The following is an 18,044-nucleotide window of genomic DNA, read 5'->3' as shown; positions in this document are numbered from 1 at the left end:
TATCATTGCACAACTGTACATTTGTACCGCACATTCTGTATATATTGTAAATCATTCCGTTGCACTACTGTACATATTGTGTAATCCCCACAATAATCACATTTGCACTACTGGACACACTGTATAGTTATTCATACTGTACTGCCATAGTCATAACCTGTTGATAGCCTGTACCTACCTGTATCAATTGACATTCATGTAGACATATATTTGTATTTATATATCATTAATACATTGCACTTTGTATAATAATGTATCATATTCTATTTATTTACTGCTTAAGCACTTCAGGTTAGATGCTATCTGCATTTCATTACATTGTACCAGTGACATGTACAATGACAATAAAGTTGAATCTAATCTAAACTAATCTAATCTAATCATGTGACTGTTTAAATGCATATATACATGCATATACATGCACAGATATAGTTGGAGAGATATATCTTAAAGCCTTTTCTAATTCTATTTATGGTATCTAGTAGTTTAGTAGCTTGTAATTTGTAAATTTGTTCATTGTATTTTTTGACCTACCCCATGATTGTTTTGTGTAACTTGTGCATGTAACTGTAATTTTATTTTATGTAAACAGCTGATACTGCAACACTGCAATTTCCCTTTGGGATGATTAATGTACCTGTCTATATAATGAACTTTATATTTTACCACTAACTTATTTTTTTACTTGGATTTATTATTGTACATTTCTATTTCTTACTAAACAGATTCCTGTATTTGAAATGGAACTTTTCCCCCACTTCTTCTAGAAATGGTTTCTGTCTTCACCAGATTTGGCACAGAAGACAGAGCATTGAAAATGTGAGTCATTTCAGGGTTGTTTTTTATATTCTATGGTGTTTTCCTGTTTATGGATGCCAAATAGTTTATTTGACAAAACAGACACATGTCTTGAATATATTTTGCAAATGCAGCTAAACTTATGGGCATGTGGATACATCAACGTTATGCAGAATTTGCATTTTCCTTGTACGTGGCACCACAGCAATATAATACATTTAAATTGTCATTGCCCGGTGGTCATGAGTTTGACTCACTTAACATTCTTAAAGATTTTTCCTTATATAGATTCTTAATATTTGCTAACAGGATTTACAAGGTTGTTTAGTTAGTAATTATACAACACAAAGAAACTAAAGTTTGTAGTCTCTTAATGCTACACACAGAGAACTTAACTGATCATTAAATGTGTATTAAAATATGGTAACATTTAAATAAATAAAATAAAACAATAGGCTGTATTCAGTTATTCATATACAAAAGATTACATCAAGCATTCAGCCAAGCATGTCTGTCTGAAGCAGTTCTGGATTCAAATGCTGACAAAAAATATCAAAACATAGCAAATAATTACAATTAAAAACAGAATGAGAGGGTTTGTGCAAGGCTTTCTGTTCTCTGGGTGCTTTTTAAAAAACAAACTGATAGTCGATTTCTGAGAGGTAGATTTCTAATTTCCTGTAGGACCTTGTTTTAATAAAGGGCCACATAAATAAACCTCGCTTTACTGTTAATAACTGACTAATACTTTGCTGAATTATCACATCTTTTTTTTTTTTTATTGTGATGAGCATGAGGTTATTAAGATTCATTGTGAGACTGTGAGTCAGCTGCTGGTCTCTGCAGCCTCCCACACAGCCTCCAGGCCCTCAACCCTTCTGCTCCCTCAGATCAGCACTGAAAAGAAAGTCATTACCACCATCTGAAAGGCATCTGTCCAAACTGTGGCTTTCAGGTCTCTGCATCCACACAGACACACACACACACACACACACACACACACACACACAACATTATACAGTAGAGGATCAACAAGCACACCCCTCCCAACTCCACAAAATTATTGTTGTTGTTACATCTGTTACATCTGCTTTCAGGCATCTTTGCCCTGCAGTACCCCATTTGCTTTGGCACGCTGGTCTGTTTACTCTATCACTGTTTATGTTGAGAGACACTGTATTTATTCAGGTGCGTCACTTATGAAGAAACAGAGAAAGCCTGCAAGCTGGGAAGCCTCAAGCTGTCTTTGCTTGTATCCTTCATTCAACAGTGTGTTCAGCAGTACAACGGTGATTTTCAGACAAACAACTCTTTTTTTATGAAAGCTCCACTCTGAAAAAAAACTGAAGTAAAATACAAAACATGTGCATTTACAAGGATTCCCACACTCTAAAGTACAATTGGAAAAATATTTCCACACTGAAATGTTATGACTGCACTATTGTGGTGCAGCAGGGACACAACTTCTACAGCTCATCTACTACTGTTGGGTGTTGACCTTTTTATATACAGTCTATGGTGTTGGCTCAGTCTTTAAAAATAAATGCAATAGAAGGTGCAAACTGTGTCTATGTCAAATATAAAGTCTAAAATATTCAGAAGAGAAGCTTCAGTTCTGGTAATTAAAAAAAAAAAAAAAGCTGCAATAATCCATATTTCATATTTACAATAGATCAAATACTGTGTGTAATGTGAAAAGGATTGTTTATAGTGACAAACCCACAGATAATTATTATCTGACTCTGCGGATCGCCAGAGCTCTGCAGAGCATTTTAACATCTCCCAGCTCGCTGTTGTGGTTCAGTCTTGCTGCTCTCATCAGCATCATTTCCAGCAGCAGCTGGTTTCAGTGAGAAAGCTATTAAAGCCCACAGGTATTATTTCCCTCAGGAGTTGGTGGAGAGCAGAAACAGACCTTAAAGGAGAGTGAATAATGGATTTACTTTCTCCAGGTGGTCCAATACATGTCTTCAAATGAATGGTAATGTTGCTCCACATCTGCAAGATCTGTAATTAAGCAACTGTTTGTACAGGCTTTCCATAGAACCTTTATGTGTCAGTGTTTTGTTTACAGCTGCTATCGCTGCCCAGAAGTGGCAAAAAAAAAAAAATATTGCTTTAAATGTAACCCAGAGTGTACAAAGGACTTGCATGGTATTCACGTAGCCAAATTACAATCAGTAATTGATTTCTTAAAATATTTACTCAAAATCAAAAGGAGCTAAACCTGGATGGAAGTTGTCATATCTGTCATAAGCCGTTTTCATGGCAGACATTTTTGACACAGTGTAATTAATTAATAATATTACATTTTCATTTATATATCGCCCATTCATAAGAGAAGTTATCTCATTGCACTTTTCACATAGAGCAAAGGAAAATGGAATAAATAATAAATGGAATCGAATGTAAACAGTAACACCTGTGCTGTGAAAAGTCAAAATGTCTGGACTCTGGAAAAGGCCCATTTCCTCTTTGTCCAGCAGTTGTCCCTACTGTGTTCCCACCTTTCCACATCATCTGATCTCACCTGAACTCCTGCTCCCAATTCCCTCATCTGCTCACAGTATATGGCAATATCCGCCTTTAGTCCTTGTTTCCTGACAGATTGTCTGTTGTGCCTCCTAGTCATTGTGTTCCAACTTTGTTGTCTTATATCTGCCTTCCTGTTTTTCAAGTCTTTGATCCCAGCAAGATTTTTGGACTTTAAACTTCCTGCACAATCTATTGGTTTGGTTTGTTGCTGACTGCCCCCTTTTTGCCTCCTATCCTGTTTATTGACAAAGTAAAACCTGCTTTTATCCTACTGCTGCTGTTTGTGGAGTCTGTGTGTGGCTCTCAATCCAGAATTGTTAAAGGGAAGAAACAGCATCTCCAATACGTGGAACACATACAGTATGATCACACACTATATTTTCATATACCACTCTCAAAACGTATGTTTCTTTATACCATCTATTCCATGTTCCCCCGCTGCTCCAAATACAATATGAATATGAATGATCAAATAGAAGAAAACTGGCAATTTCCAGCCCCATGTTTACAGCTTGCCATATGTTTCCAGTTTATATGAGCTTTGCAGACATGCTTAGAGCCATATCTGAGACCACCCTGTGATGATGTAATTACCCAAGACAGGATGTGTCGCCCAGGGGACTCTCCCTCTGAGTGGTAATGTAATCACCTGACTGAAGTCATCAGAGTGAACTCTTACTATACTCTCACTAATCCAACAGAAAAGCATCAACTAAGAGCTGCATTCTGTTACAATTCACCTAACTTATTGTTAAGATACACATTAGGAAATCCAGTCCTTCTTTTTCTGTGTACAACAAAGCAACAACATTTGTTGTTTTATTGATCGGATATTTTGTTTTGGACTTGACTGCTGTGTGTAATAGACTGGATTGTATTACTGGTAATAATTATTGCTCCTATGTATTGAAAGAAAGTTGTGTTCTTTAAAAAAAAAATGATACAACATTTTTAAAAACTTTAAAGGAAATGTTTAAATGCCATGTCAGAATTTGTTGACCTTGAAAAACTTGCATCTTGAATGCAATTTGTTTAAGCTCAGGCTATAAGCTAGTGTTGTGTTATAGTACAAGATATAAATCTGTCTTGTTTGTGTTTAATGGCTGACATATAGATTTACCTTTTAAAGAAGCTCAGCTCAGGGAAGTTTTCTGGTAATAGAAACTGAAGTAAAAATAGAAAATGCCAGTTTATTGTATGCACAAAAGAGAACAAATGATAACAAACTAAAATTATAACAACTACAATAAGTTAATCCTGATTCTAATGCTGTGAAACACACAATGAAATTATTGTAATTGATTGATTGAAATTTTGCACTTCCAGAGCCAAACTTTTGAATGATGTATGATACATCCAAACAAATGTATGATCTGATTCACACTTAAAGCCTAGTCTACTACTCTGCTCAAATATAAATAATTTGGTGAAACTATATTGTGAACAGCCTTGTGACGTGCTGCACTGACACTAGTTGGAGTAACCAGGGGCCACCAGGGGCCCTCCTGACTTTAACAGGCAGTCTGTGCCTTTTAGGTGAGGGGGAGACTGTGTAACATGAGTCGGGATGAAAACTGTGCGTTGGATCCGGCTGCCAGTGCAGATGCTGTTCGCCAAAGAGAGCGAGAGGAGGTGCATGATGGATCCCGTCCCACTGTTGCTCATCGTGGTCACATCTTTGCCATTTTGCCCGGCAGTCTTCACCGGGCCCCTCCAGCCGGAGATCTCCAATGGTACTTTCCATCACTTCTTTGTTCCAGACGGGGATTACGACGAGACTGAAGACCCGGAGGACTGCCAGATGTTGTTTAAATTCTCAGATGTGTATCCATGCGGGGCCTCTGAAGAGAGGGACTCCGTGGTGCGGGACGACTTCATCATCACCAAGCTGCAGGCGGAGGACGCGGCGCGGCTGCTGGAGGGCATCGGCAGGACCGTGACGCACGACCTGGACGGGGAGGACAGCTACGGCAAGTTCCTCCAGCGGGAGATCTCCCAGATCGGAGAGGCTTTTTCAAACGTGGACAAGTCTCTGCTGGAGCTGGAGGTGAAGTTTAAACAAAGTCAAGAGACTGAGCTGAGAGAGGAGCAACAGCTGAACGGCTATGTTATGAAGCAAGTGAGTGACATCAGGGACGCTCTGAGGGGAACTACGGACATCTCGGTGGGACTTAAAGATAAACAAGAGCTGCTGTCTCTCATCATCCGCAGTCATGGCACCAGACTGAGCCGCCTGAAGACAGAGTATCTTCGCGTTGGCTCATAGTGGGATTATTGCAGTTTATAGTGTGTGTGTGTGTGTGTGTGTGTGTGTGTGTGGTGTGTGTGTGTGTGTGTGAGAGAGAGAGAGAGAGAGAGACAGAGAGTGGGAGGGGACCCTCCAGATCAACAAAGAACTGGAAAGTTCATTGTGGCTTATGAATATCCTTCTTTGGCATCTTGAATATGTCTGACCTTTGGTTATCCCTGCTCCTTGGAAATGTGCCATTAAGGGGAGCTCTAACATCAACACATTCCTCTGAGTCAGGAGGGAAAATGGAAATGTAAACATAAATTAGGTCTGCATGCCATGTGTCACCTCTGAGGAAGAGATTTATTCAGAGGAGAGTATGAAAATAAAAGCCCTTAAGTAGATTTGTCAGCCTAATTTCTAAAATAGCTGCATTTTTGTATTTATGGTATAATTACATTGTTTAAACAATTTTAGGTTATTAATGAACAAATAAATGCTTAATATTCATCACATATCTTAATTCCCTCTATAAGAGATGCCATATGTTTCAATGTCTTTAACAATAAAATCCATAATTTTCTTTTTTAATGTCATAAGTTTTCTTCCCTTACTAATTTGTCATGAGACATACAATGCCATACTATAAAAACATCCATCCTTTGAAGCTTGAGGTTTACATAAACAGTGAAAACCTCTGAAATCTGAACTTTTGATTTTCGGCAGCGGAAAGTGACCCTCCTTCCCTGTCATGTATTTACGTCACCACATTTGTTTTTGGCACTACATGTGGCAGATTTGCCTGACCCATCCAGTGGCCCTGGTTAATTGGCGTCTGATGTCTTTCACCGCCTCCCACTTCCATCTGGAAGTCATCTACTCAAGTATGAAATATGTTTGTCCAAACCAGCCACTGTTGTCACTATCTACTTTTTGTGATCTATAACATTTGTGGTTAATATGAAATGTTTTGTGTTGAAATTCTGTGTTGTTCTGGATGATGTCATTTTAAAACAAATATACTTAAAAACGCTTGTTCAGATCTCTGAAAGAAATATATTTTTGCTCTTCTTCCGACACAGTGTTTATGTGAGGAAAGTTGTTATGAATTCCTGAAGGCATAAACTCTACCCCACAGGGTCACACTCGCAAACAAATCTACTGTCGGGATGATTTTATTTGCAATTCCTTGAATTCAATCTTCTGAATGCCTTTGTTAGCAATATTTAACGACCATTAAAACGCTCTTGTTCCAGCCAACGTCTGCAACAACCACAAAGTAACTGCCGTAAGCGTGCCCACTTTTTACAGAGATAATATCTCTGCAGATGTGAAGGAGCCAGATGGGCTGCTATGGGCGCAACTGGGTGTGATTTCCTCTGTCTGGTTTTCCTCACAGTCCAGCTTCCCCAGTGGGACCCCTTTTTAAAAACAGCTCTCTGTGGCTCAGTACAGTCCCAGCCTACCCCGTCAAAAACCCAGAGCTGAAGGAGCTCCATGTGTAGAGAAACCCTATATGTCTGTATGGCTCTTAATTTCTAGGGGCACTGCACAGGGCGCCCAAGATTTGATTAAAAGATGTGGTTAAATTTCCACTGTGTAAGGAAAGGTAAAGTGGTTCACAAAAGCTCACATAAGCAAAGCCCCCATCTTACTTAATTTGTCTTTTTTGGCTCAAATCGTTAATTCCACCTATAGAAAAATATTATTTCTGTGGACTGGTTTCAGGTCCCTGATGCTTAGAAGAAGGCAAGTCAGAGTGTCGAGCACACTCTTAGAAGAAGGTATTCTCCTCACTGACATACAAACAAAGAAAGGTCAGGAATGCAGACCAGAGTTGACCTGAGAACAAACTGAACTCTCTCTTTTCAAAGTGCAAAGCCCCCAAACCACATGCCTCTGTGGCGTTATTATTAGAAACATAAGACTTATCTGAATACAGTACAACTGATACTAGTCCTACTATTATTATCACTGCAGTGAATACTCCTGTATATTGCAACCACTACTAGCTAATAGCATTACCATCCTTCAGCTACATCTGCCATGTTTTTGCTCACACTTTATGGAGAATAGAAAGATATGACAAAATAATTTTAACATACTGACTAGCTTTTTCAGGAGAGGTTTTTAACCACATCTCATGGTCCTCAACAGTGGGTCAACACATGGCATAGCTTTCAAATGCGTCTCAGTGGACCAATGACAACTGAGAAAACTCCCATTGATCAAAAGTCCGTTCTCCAATGAAGACCATGAGATGTGGTTGTAAGCTAGCAAGTGGACCTTGAGTTAAGATTATTTTGTGGCCAAGGCCAAGAATTTACTTTCATGTTCAAGTGTAGATTGAATTGACATCTTTAACAAATGTTACTTATGTAACAAAACAAGATACCCGCTACAGTCTAATATTTACTCAGACAGTGGTAGTACTCAGATCTTTAACTTAAAAAGGAGCAGCACAGTGTAGAAAACTCTATTACAAGTAAAAACCCTGCATTCAAAATATTACTTAAGTAAAAGTACAAAAGTATAGCATCAAAATATACTCTAAGTACCAAAAGTAATAGTACTCATTATGCATAATGGCCCATTCATTCATGTATTTAGCTGACGCTTTTATCAAAAGTAACTTACAATTACTATACATGTCAGAGGTCGCAGGCCTCTGGAGCAACTAGGACTTAACTGGCTTGCTCAGGACACATTCGCTATGTAAAGATTTAGTGGAGTAATGACATCCTGAGCAAAGAAAGCCGTCACGCTCCCTTTGAGCGTGTTGTCATCCGAGCTTCTCTGTTCTTTGTTTTAGCCGGTCTGGCACCATGTGCATGTGAGTACATGTGAGTCCCTCGCTGTGAAGCTGTTGGCTTTGAGGAGAGTGATAAATGGCTTTCTTTTCTCATCTAACGCGGTGAATAAAGGATTTATTTTGACCAAACCAAAGTTGGTGATCGTTGGAACAGTGGAAAGACTAACAGACTGTTTTGGCGAGTTTTATTTTTGTTTCTGTCCAGTTTGACACAATGAAGTGTGTTTAACGATGACTACGTGGTGAAATAACAGTTGGGTTTTTTTGTCTGATGATGAGCAAGAGCGATATATAGGCTGTTTCTGGTTAATCATAAAGGGTCTCACTGTTTAACAAAAATGTATATCTCTATGGGGATCTTTCCCATAATGTTGTCATGTTGCACTTTTAGTGGACATACACTACTTGGACGTGTCCCAAAGGATAACACTGCAGTCATTGCAACCCATTTTGTAGCTGCCGGCGGAGGAGTAGAGACAAAATTCTGTAAATTAAGGGTTTATTTAGATTACATCAAAGTTGGTGATATTTAGACAAATAGAAAGACAAACAAAGACAGGTTGGTTTATGTCTAGTTCTGCAATCTGCAAAGTAAAAATGGAGTCTGATCATCCCATTTGTTTTGTCTGAGATGCTGGTGCTCTGGTGCAACATTTAATGGCAATGAAAGTAGAAAAATAAAGTAGCATACAAATTGCTCATGTGAACTTTTTAGCGCACTATTAGGACTATCTGACAGCTGTGTTTCTACTGGCTTTGCAGAGTGAGTTTTTACATGCAAAAGATTGATTGAGCTTCTTAAATTGAATGCATTGCAAGACTTGAAACTAGCCAGGCCGTCTACTATATTAACTGACTCTTTAATGTGGGCACGTATAGGACATGTAGGACGTTCTCCTCATTAAACACATATGCAGCTTGTGTCATTGTAATGAGGGAGAGTTTAGTGCAATGCAACAACACACTGCAGAAGGAACCATTCTTCACAATGAGTACTGATATGTAAATACATTTTAATGCAAAAACATACTTTTGTTTATTGATAAAACTAAATAAATCTAATTTTAATGGATTATTTGGTGGTGGTATTGATGATTTACTTGAGTAAAGAATGACTTCTGGCCCCTCTGCAGTTTGTACAAGCCATTCATGAGCAGTAAGCAGTGAGCAGATAATTGCTGAATATGGTAAAAGATTATAATTGTTTAATACAGTTCATCTTTCAGCATGTCAGAAAGTGCTGTTTTTTTACGAGTTTATAATATACAGAACATATTTTTTTATATCTTGAACATTATAATTATTTATGAAGACACAGTCTCCAGTGGCCAACATGGTTTTAACCAACAACAGGGATTTCAAGGCTGCAGATGCACATGACTCTATGAAAATAATAAATACAATTTGAGCAATATAATGGTAAAAAGGAGATGCTAAGGAGAAGAGAAACCTCAAGAAAAAAGATAGTGAAGCCATAATTTGAATGAGATGTCAGAAAGATTTAACTTCTCATAAAAGTTGTGCGAAAGCAATTACAGCTCACAGTGGCTGGTATGCATGTTGTCAATGGGGGAAAAAATTTTTAATAGTTATCAATCATAATACAAGTGTAAATTTGTGCTGTTGTCAGATTAAAGTATATTTAATCTGGATTTATTTATTTTTTATCGATCACTGGTGTTTATTAAAGGAAGTTTTATTTCACTATAATGCACAGCAGACGATTACTTTTTCTGTTTTATTTTATTTGGATAGTTTTATTTCTGTCCGTTTTTTGGTCACTGACTCAAGTTCTGGACACATGCGTCTGCACATTTAAATGTTCAGAAGTTGTTGAATAAAACAGACTTGCTTGCAGCACTAACAGCAATATAAACAGCTCCTGTTTTTAAAATAACGCTGTAAAGGTTTTGGCCTCTCTGCTTGCTGACATACCAGTGGAACTTGAGATGACCACAAAGACGTTTATATGATATTTGTTCAGTGTGTTACACAGGCAAAAAAAAAAAAAAGTTTTGCAAGGCTGTTTTATTTTTCAAAAATATTTGATGGGGTAAGACCTCAAGAACAACAAAACATTTCCCTCAAACACAGTTTGGTCTTAATGCTCATTTTTTCCTTGAATAAATACAAATGCATCCGCATACATACAATTCAAAATGTACACGTACATATCTTGTTTTGAATGAGTACATAATGATACACAGTTGCCCTTTGAAATGTGACAGTACACATCCATAGTTTGATCTTCAATACAGTTGTCAAAGTTGTGCTATTGATCTTCTGCCAGTGTTTCTTTTTCTTCTTTTTTTTCTTCTCAAACTAGCAGATTTTACAGGAAGAAAATGTGAATATATACTATTCTCCTCTTGAAGAGCAGGCAATAACACTGAACAGTTCATTCATGAAGAGGGACAGTAAAAAAGCACCAGAGGAACTGAAATTGTCTTCAGTCAAATCTTTTTCATTTTCACGTGAGCGAGAGCCAGTCTCCTGTGCTTTCTCTGTGCCAAGCTGTGTGGAAGCTCTCTCTGCTCTGAGTCCCTGGGTAAAACTGTCTCTAGAACAGGGCTCCTCACTGTTTCCGGATGAGTCTGTTGGATGTGCAACGGCCTGTCACACGCAGCCATTCTCCTGTCTAGGCTTTTGCACCACAGGGGTGTGTGGTGGGTAGAGGGAAGGAGCGAGTGTACACAGGAAACCGGCCAGCAAAGTAAGGCCCAGTCCACCCCATGCACAGAACATGGACCAGCCATAACCATGACTGATGTCCTCTGGTATTCCAAACATGTAGCGAGGATAGCGGGACAGTTCAAAGTTGATCCCAGCCACACATGTGCAAAGGGAGATTATGCAGCATGTCCCTGCCAGAGAGGAAAAAGAAAATAAGTCCACTACTGCAATCCATTTTCATCCCCTCTGATGCATCAGCTCACCACTCTCTTATTAACAAAGACCGTACTGCCCCTCTGTGGTGATTCAGGGTAGTGCTCTTTATGTCTAGTGCATCTTACCTCCCATGAGGAAGAGAAGTCCAGCGACATACTGCATCAGATCATGCTCCTTACAGCAGCCCAGCAGGCCTATAATCCAGCCGAACAGGATGATGGCTATGGCCATGCCTACGAAACTGGCCGTCATCCTCTGGAGGTCTGCAAAGCGCACAAGAGAAGTGACAGTGTTTGTTGGGGCGATGCCAAGTTCCTCTACATTTATTCATCAGATTATGAATAGGCGCTTTGGGAACTCACGCAGCGCGTGCCACTCATCCTGCCTTATTGTCTTCGTCAGATTGATTGGCAGATTTCTGGGCAGCGCAGATGATGAGTAGTAGTATTTTATCTGTGTGCAGCGCGGAACCAATCCTGTGGATGTAAACAACACAAAGAGGATGACACATAAGCTCTGAGATGAGAAGAGGAGGATCTCACAAGGCTCTCTTCTGCCACCCCCCCTCCCCAAAAAAAGCACCCAACCCCCTTCCACCTCCACCCACCCATCCACCCACACCATTGTGGAGTAGCTTATTGTACGTATCTCGAGGCTTCTGTTACTACAGTTTATGTGTAGTGCTGGCAAATAACACAGCACGTCGATTGCATTGTAACTGTACTCCATGTTATACTGCGTAGGCCTCGAGGGTCTGTGCGCAGCATCAGCACCTTGGACAACGCATTCGCGCACAAAGTATTCACTGACAGCGCCTCACACATAACAACCCAAATATCCAAAACAAACACATTATGGCACAAATAATGACCAACAAAACCAAACCTTTAAAGATCAAATCCTCTGTCTCCAAGTCAAATCCCTCTCGGTGGCACTTTCTCCACAGTCCGGTGATGGTGGAGTTGTACTGCCGACTACATAGGGACTCCATGGCCGGGGCAGGAGGCAAGAAGTGCCGCTTAGCCCGTAGCAGAATTTCGCCGCTGACACTTGAACCCCTCCTCTCCACATTTTTCTCCTTTGGCAACATGCGAAGTGGAAGGTTGTTGTTGGAGATGTAAATGTAGCCGGGGTCGTTTCTTTTGTTTGAATAATTCTTGCAGCGCTCCCGGTGCCTCCTGGCGTCCGTCTCGTACCAGTTGTCAGTACTGATCGCCACTGCTATCAGTCCCAAAGCGCAAAATGCCAAAAACAGACCTGCCGCGGTTAAAGTCCTCATAGCAGCCATGTTCCATGCGTATCTCGCCTCGGCGCCGTGATAATTCCACGGGACAGCGGGACTCCGCTCCTGGCTGCTGTTGTCAGTATTTGCGGAGTGGAGGAAATGCAGCAATACATGGAAATCTGAAATGCAGTTAAATTCCTAAAGCCCTCATTTCTTTGATTTGTCTAGCACAGCCGAAAAGAGCTAAATTCCCAGGTGGAGGGTAAATAAATGTGGGCCTTGATGAGCTATTTTGGTTGTCTCCTCTTTGCCTCTGAACTCAGTCTACCCTAGATACTGGTCAGTTCAACATTTCTTTCCAGTAGATGGAGACAGAGCAAATATTTGAAAGCACAACAAGCCCCAGGCCTGCTCTCACAGTAAAACATGATCTGTAGGAAGATATTTCCAAAGTTTGACAAAGTCATATAGATAAAGTGTCAACCCTCAGATTTTTATACCATCTCCTGTATCACCTTGTCTGCAGCTGTCTGGAGTGTTCAGTTATGAAAAACTGAGACAGGCCATATTAAACCCCACAGAGGGCCTCATTTCTGTCTGGTGTACAGGAAATCATTTCATCATATCTAACAGATTGCCTCTGGTAACTTTCCATCTCAATAGGGCACAAACATCAGAATTACAGTGAAATATATTAAGCTTTAAAATACTGTTTGGTTCATTGTACAACTCTAGAGAAGATATCAAAATGTACATATTTGAAAGGAAACGCCAACATGTGGTTATTTAGCCATAAACAGCATCATATATGATTGGGCCTATTGGTTTTTAGCAAATATTGTCTAATGTCTAGCAGGACGTCTGGTCATGACAGATGTGTAAAGGGGTTGGATCTCAATTTCATGCTACATTTATTTGGGAAAAATAAAACACAAACAAGTCACAGGGACACAGTGGCTCCGGACATTTCAGTCATGTTTTCACTGGTTTCAATCTCATGGTCAGTACTTCCTCAATTTTAACCATAATGCCAAACTAAAAGAGGAACACACCCGAATCCAAACATCATTTCTGGTTTCGGCTCTTGTGTGCAGTAACTCTTAAAAAATTCCTACATGAATATATGTTACTGGGGATTTGTTGTGATTGCTAGTAAGACAGGTAAATCACAGTTTCCTGCGCAACAAGGGCATGACAATGAATATGTGTGATAACAAATTTATATTCTAATAGTGTGACTTTGTGCACAATTATCGTTAGATGCCTCTAAATTGCACAAAGTGGACAGTGATACAAAAACTTCGTTTTACTTGACCATAATTTTATTAATTATAGATATACTGCGATTGCTTATAATCTACTCTCAAAAAAGGGGAATCATTAGGAGTTATTGTACAATTAAACCTCATAAATATGCAGGAAATGCATGTAAATATAATCTGGCTTAAACTGTACATGACACTCAGCCATCAGGAACTAAATGACCATTTGAATTTGACAATTGGATGATACGTACGTAGAGTGTATAGGGTCTGGGCTTATTTCTCACTTTCAGTTCCCATTTGTATGGTGAAGTCAGAGCTCAGGGACGTTGCGTGTTTCTCTGTGAAGCAATAAGAAAAAGTTAATATTCATCATAAGCTTAAAGAACCAAGAGTCTCATGCTGCCTTGTTTACATGATGGATAGCTATGTCATATCGTCAGTAAGTGCCACTGCTTTATTGTTTCATGTCTTTGATCTTGTGACATTGGAGGATAGTTTGTTTTAGGGTTTGTTCTGTGTTTCTACGGTTGTTTCTCTAAAAGAAAAAAAGAAAAGGTTTTCTTGTAACCAAATTCTAGGGATCAAGGTGGAATTGCATTTGCTGATTAACATGTTTACCTGAGAAGAAGTAGAAGACTTACTTTTGGGGGTTTGTTTGTGTTATATAAGGACATGTGTATTTGTTTTCTCTGTGAAAAGTGGGAAAGTAACCCATAACAGTGTTAAATTGTTGTAAGAATGTTTGTGTTGCTCCTGGTGACCTGGTCTATTACTTCTAACACATTTAAAAAAAAAATAAGTAATTCTAGTGTAACAACTAATGATCTTATTTAACTTAATTGGCAGGACACAGAGACTCAAACTTTTACTTTCTCTATGACAAAATAATATTTTCCCCCTCCAAAGGCCTCAGAGGCAATCACACCGAATGAACCAGAAGATTATCGACCACCTGCAGAGCTGTATCCCTACCTCACCAATGTGGGGGAGATATATGAAGGTGAGAAGGCTGAATTTAAACACTGAAAGAGCATCAGTCACTACACGACTGAGTACTTAATACCTTCTGTCAATTATTCAGACCATAGATGGACCTTCCACTCTGAGCGTGTCCAGCCAACGGACTTTGAGAATTCTCCATTGAATCCCCTCACAGAGCTTCAGCCTGTGTCTCCGCAACAACTGATACAACCCTACCGCTACAGCAGCGAGTCTCTGCCCCTTCACCTGGACCCACCACTCGGACCTCTCTCTGTGTCACCACAAGTAGGTTTATGTCTAGAAATGAATGCTCTTCTGTTCATATTTGATTCATATGTGATTTGTACATATCATTGATATGATCAAGTGTGATTATATAAATGTACATACATTTTATATACATATTATGTACTCAACCAAAACCACAACATCCCAAAGCAGGAAAAATCTCCCTAAATATAATATGAGGTCAGTCTTTAATGTGATTGTATTATTGAACATGCAGTTGAAATTGAGTATGCATTTGCACTGATGAAAAGGCATTATGTCAATTATTATTACATTATGTGATCATAGAAGTCATATTACTCACTATATTTGCCATGAGTAAAGTCTGTAGAAGGTTTAGAATAGGAGCTAAAGAATAAAAAGGAGAAGAAAAACTTATTTTTGGCTATTTTTGGTACTTATTTCACCAATTGTGAAGAAATCACAATTTTCCAAAACCCAAGTTGACTCATTCAAACTGCTCAATTTATCCAACCAACTGTCTAAAAGTCAAACATATTCTCTATACTCTCATAGACAAAAAATAAAACAGCAATTCATAATTAAGAACCTGGAAACCTTTGTTTGTGTTTTTTCTTAAAAAATAACATCCCATTTAATCACCTAATCATTTTGGCTCTAATGTTAATACAGATGTGTGAATATACATGTGAATATACAATTGAATACTATAGGTAAAACAGATAGGGTTCTTGGGACTAAATCTATTGCTGCCACCATAATAACAACACAATATATTTTAAGATACATAAATATATTATAAGAAACCATTATATATTCACATAATTCAAAATTTGAAAAGGTTATCTCAACAAACAAAACCGCCTGATGTGGACAGTTGGGGATATTTTCACTGAGTTGTCATCTACACCATGTGGTCTTGCCGAGCAATGAATTCTATTTTGGCAGAGTTACTTCCTCTTTTAGTACAATGACAGTGTTTAAACGAAAATGTCAGACAGTGAATGACTGCAAAACAAAACAAGGTGCAGCTCTATCACTTCTTTGTGTTAACTTGAATTATGACATGCTTTACATTTCTCCAAAAGATCCCATATTACACCCCAACTCTGTGCTACCAATACCAACCCTCTGCCTCGCCTGGCCATTACTACTCAGAAGGGGAACAAAGAGGAATCAGTCCCCCGCTCGAGGTATCAGATGGGGAGGATGAATTTGAAGACCACAACAACTCCTCCTTCAGGAAAGACACTAGTGAGTATTTTCAATGCAATTGTTCTACTGACATCAAATCCTTATGTACTAAAACTTGATAACTGCCAGACAAAATCGCGTTATCAATTCTCATATTTTCCAATCCAGACAACAAGAAGAAAATCCGCTTGTACCAGTTCCTCCTGGACTTGCTAAGAAACGGTGACATGAGTGACAGTATCTGGTGGGTGGACCAGGACAAGGGCATCTTCCAGTTCTCCACAAAACACAAAGAAGTTCTGGCCAGCCACTGGGGTATTCAGAAAGGAAACCGCAAAAAAATGACCTACCAAAAAATGGCTCGAGCTCTGAGGAACTATGGTAAAACTGGAGAGATTATAAAAGTAAAGAAGAAGCTAACCTACCAGTTCAGTGAGTTAGTGCTGAGGAACCTCTACTTACGTCAGCATCCTCACTGATGAGGGAACAAAGGTTGTCTTTCATAACGCTGAAATCACTAAACTAGCAAAGATTGTGTTTTACCTGTTTGCAATTTCACTTAGTTTTTCCACCAAGTTTTCTTACCTATTTATTTGTGATGCAAGTGTACATCCTCTACGGCATGTGCTTCCATAAACTGCTTCATTTCATACTCAAATTATGTTTGTATGTTTATGTCTGTGCAAAGATTAAAGGCCGATTAAAGATCAGGGACTATAAAAAAGAATGATTTTACATTACCCTTTTGTCATGAATGTGTGTCAATGAATATTATGTTTAATTATTTTTGTCAAATTACTCAATTAAACTGAATTCACCATTAAACAACAGATCCTAACCCACAGTGCTTGGGTGCAAATTTCAGAGTATTTCTATTTCTAATTCAATACATAGTCATAGACCACACCTGACGCAAACACTGACATGTAGTGTATAGGCCTAAACAACTACAGAGTAAACACTGGCTGAGTCTCCAGCAGGATGAAGAGCACGATGAAATTGCTGGGAAACACATCTACAGGAACCATGGTCTGAAAAAGACATAGTCCTGGCAAAAAGAAAGTAGTAATAGATAGATAGATAGATAGATAGATAGATGGATTTTTTTGATTGATGTTTCCATCCTGGGTTTCCCCCTGGTAGCTCCAGCTAAAAATTGACACCAATGTGACGATGGTGTTTGCTGAAAAATCAGGGGTGTAACAATATCTTGGAGCCTAAAAGGCTATTATAGTGACAGTTAATTCCTAATGATTTAACACTGGGCTGTATTAACTTAACAATTTATTAAAATAAATTAGGCCTAGCTCACAAAATAAAGGGCAAACACATGTTGATGTGATTTGATAGCTTATTTAGCTTTACTGGAATACTTGTACAACATGTCAACAGAAAGTTTATCATCATTTTTTTTTTCCTTTATTGACAACAACAAATGTACATATACAGCAGACATGTGCTCAGCATAAAAGTATACAGATGAATTAGTAAAACAACATAAAGCTATAGAGGAACAGCATATGACCTAACAAAACATCAAATACAATTAGAATGCAAGCAACAAAAAAGATTATTGTTTCAATGTACTGTTTTGATAGATCTGTTACATTTTTCAGAGTCTATGAGTCTAAGGGTTTTAAAAAAACCTCTTTAAATTCACATAGAAATCCAGTGAAGTTGGCGAGAGTCTTTGTAATTTTACACTCATGTATATAGAATTTGCCATGTAAAATCAATAAATTTACTATTGCTTTGACATTAGGACAGGCTGCAGCGTATCATTTGCTCTGCGGAGAGGGTGATTGGCTGCAATCTTCCTTCTCTTCAGGACCTGTACGCCTCCAGGACTCTGAGACGAGCCCCCCC

At 38.8% G+C, this 18,044-nt stretch overlaps 3 protein-coding genes across 3 annotated transcripts; 2 read left to right on the top strand and 1 right to left on the bottom strand.

The window, feature by feature from the left end:
* The first annotated feature begins 4,946 nt into the window (after positions 1 to 4,946).
* On the top strand, positions 4,947 to 6,800 carry fibina (fin bud initiation factor a). Its single transcript, XM_046037289.1, has one exon. The coding sequence runs from the start codon at positions 4,970 to 4,972 to the stop codon at positions 5,597 to 5,599; it is 630 nt and encodes a 209-aa protein (XP_045893245.1). The 5' UTR covers positions 4,947 to 4,969; the 3' UTR covers positions 5,600 to 6,800.
* A 3,602-nt stretch (positions 6,801 to 10,402) lies between these two features.
* Positions 10,403 to 12,720, bottom strand: tmem276a (transmembrane protein 276a). The gene is made up of 4 exons (XM_046037285.1): positions 12,150 to 12,720; positions 11,627 to 11,740; positions 11,390 to 11,527; positions 10,403 to 11,239 (listed from the first exon to the last, which is right to left on the bottom strand). Exons 1-4 carry the CDS (start codon positions 12,550 to 12,552, stop codon positions 10,992 to 10,994), a joined length of 903 nt encoding a protein of 300 aa, XP_045893241.1. The 5' UTR covers positions 12,553 to 12,720; the 3' UTR covers positions 10,403 to 10,991.
* Positions 12,721 to 14,051: 1,331 nt separating this feature from the next.
* On the top strand, positions 14,052 to 17,037 carry spi1a (Spi-1 proto-oncogene a). Its single transcript, XM_046037287.1, has 5 exons — positions 14,052 to 14,193; positions 14,661 to 14,754; positions 14,836 to 15,020; positions 16,073 to 16,238; positions 16,347 to 17,037. Exons 1-5 carry the CDS (start codon positions 14,167 to 14,169, stop codon positions 16,655 to 16,657), a joined length of 783 nt encoding a protein of 260 aa, XP_045893243.1. The 5' UTR covers positions 14,052 to 14,166; the 3' UTR covers positions 16,658 to 17,037.
* The last annotated feature ends 1,007 nt before the right edge of the window (positions 17,038 to 18,044 follow it).

The sequence above is a fragment of the Micropterus dolomieu genome, linkage group LG22, assembly GCF_021292245.1.
Source record: "Micropterus dolomieu isolate WLL.071019.BEF.003 ecotype Adirondacks linkage group LG22, ASM2129224v1, whole genome shotgun sequence".
In the NCBI taxonomy this organism is placed as follows: domain Eukaryota; kingdom Metazoa; phylum Chordata; class Actinopteri; order Centrarchiformes; family Centrarchidae; genus Micropterus; species Micropterus dolomieu.
The sequence above is the reverse complement of the archived record's forward strand: the minus strand, read 5'-3'. Positions and strand labels throughout refer to the sequence as shown.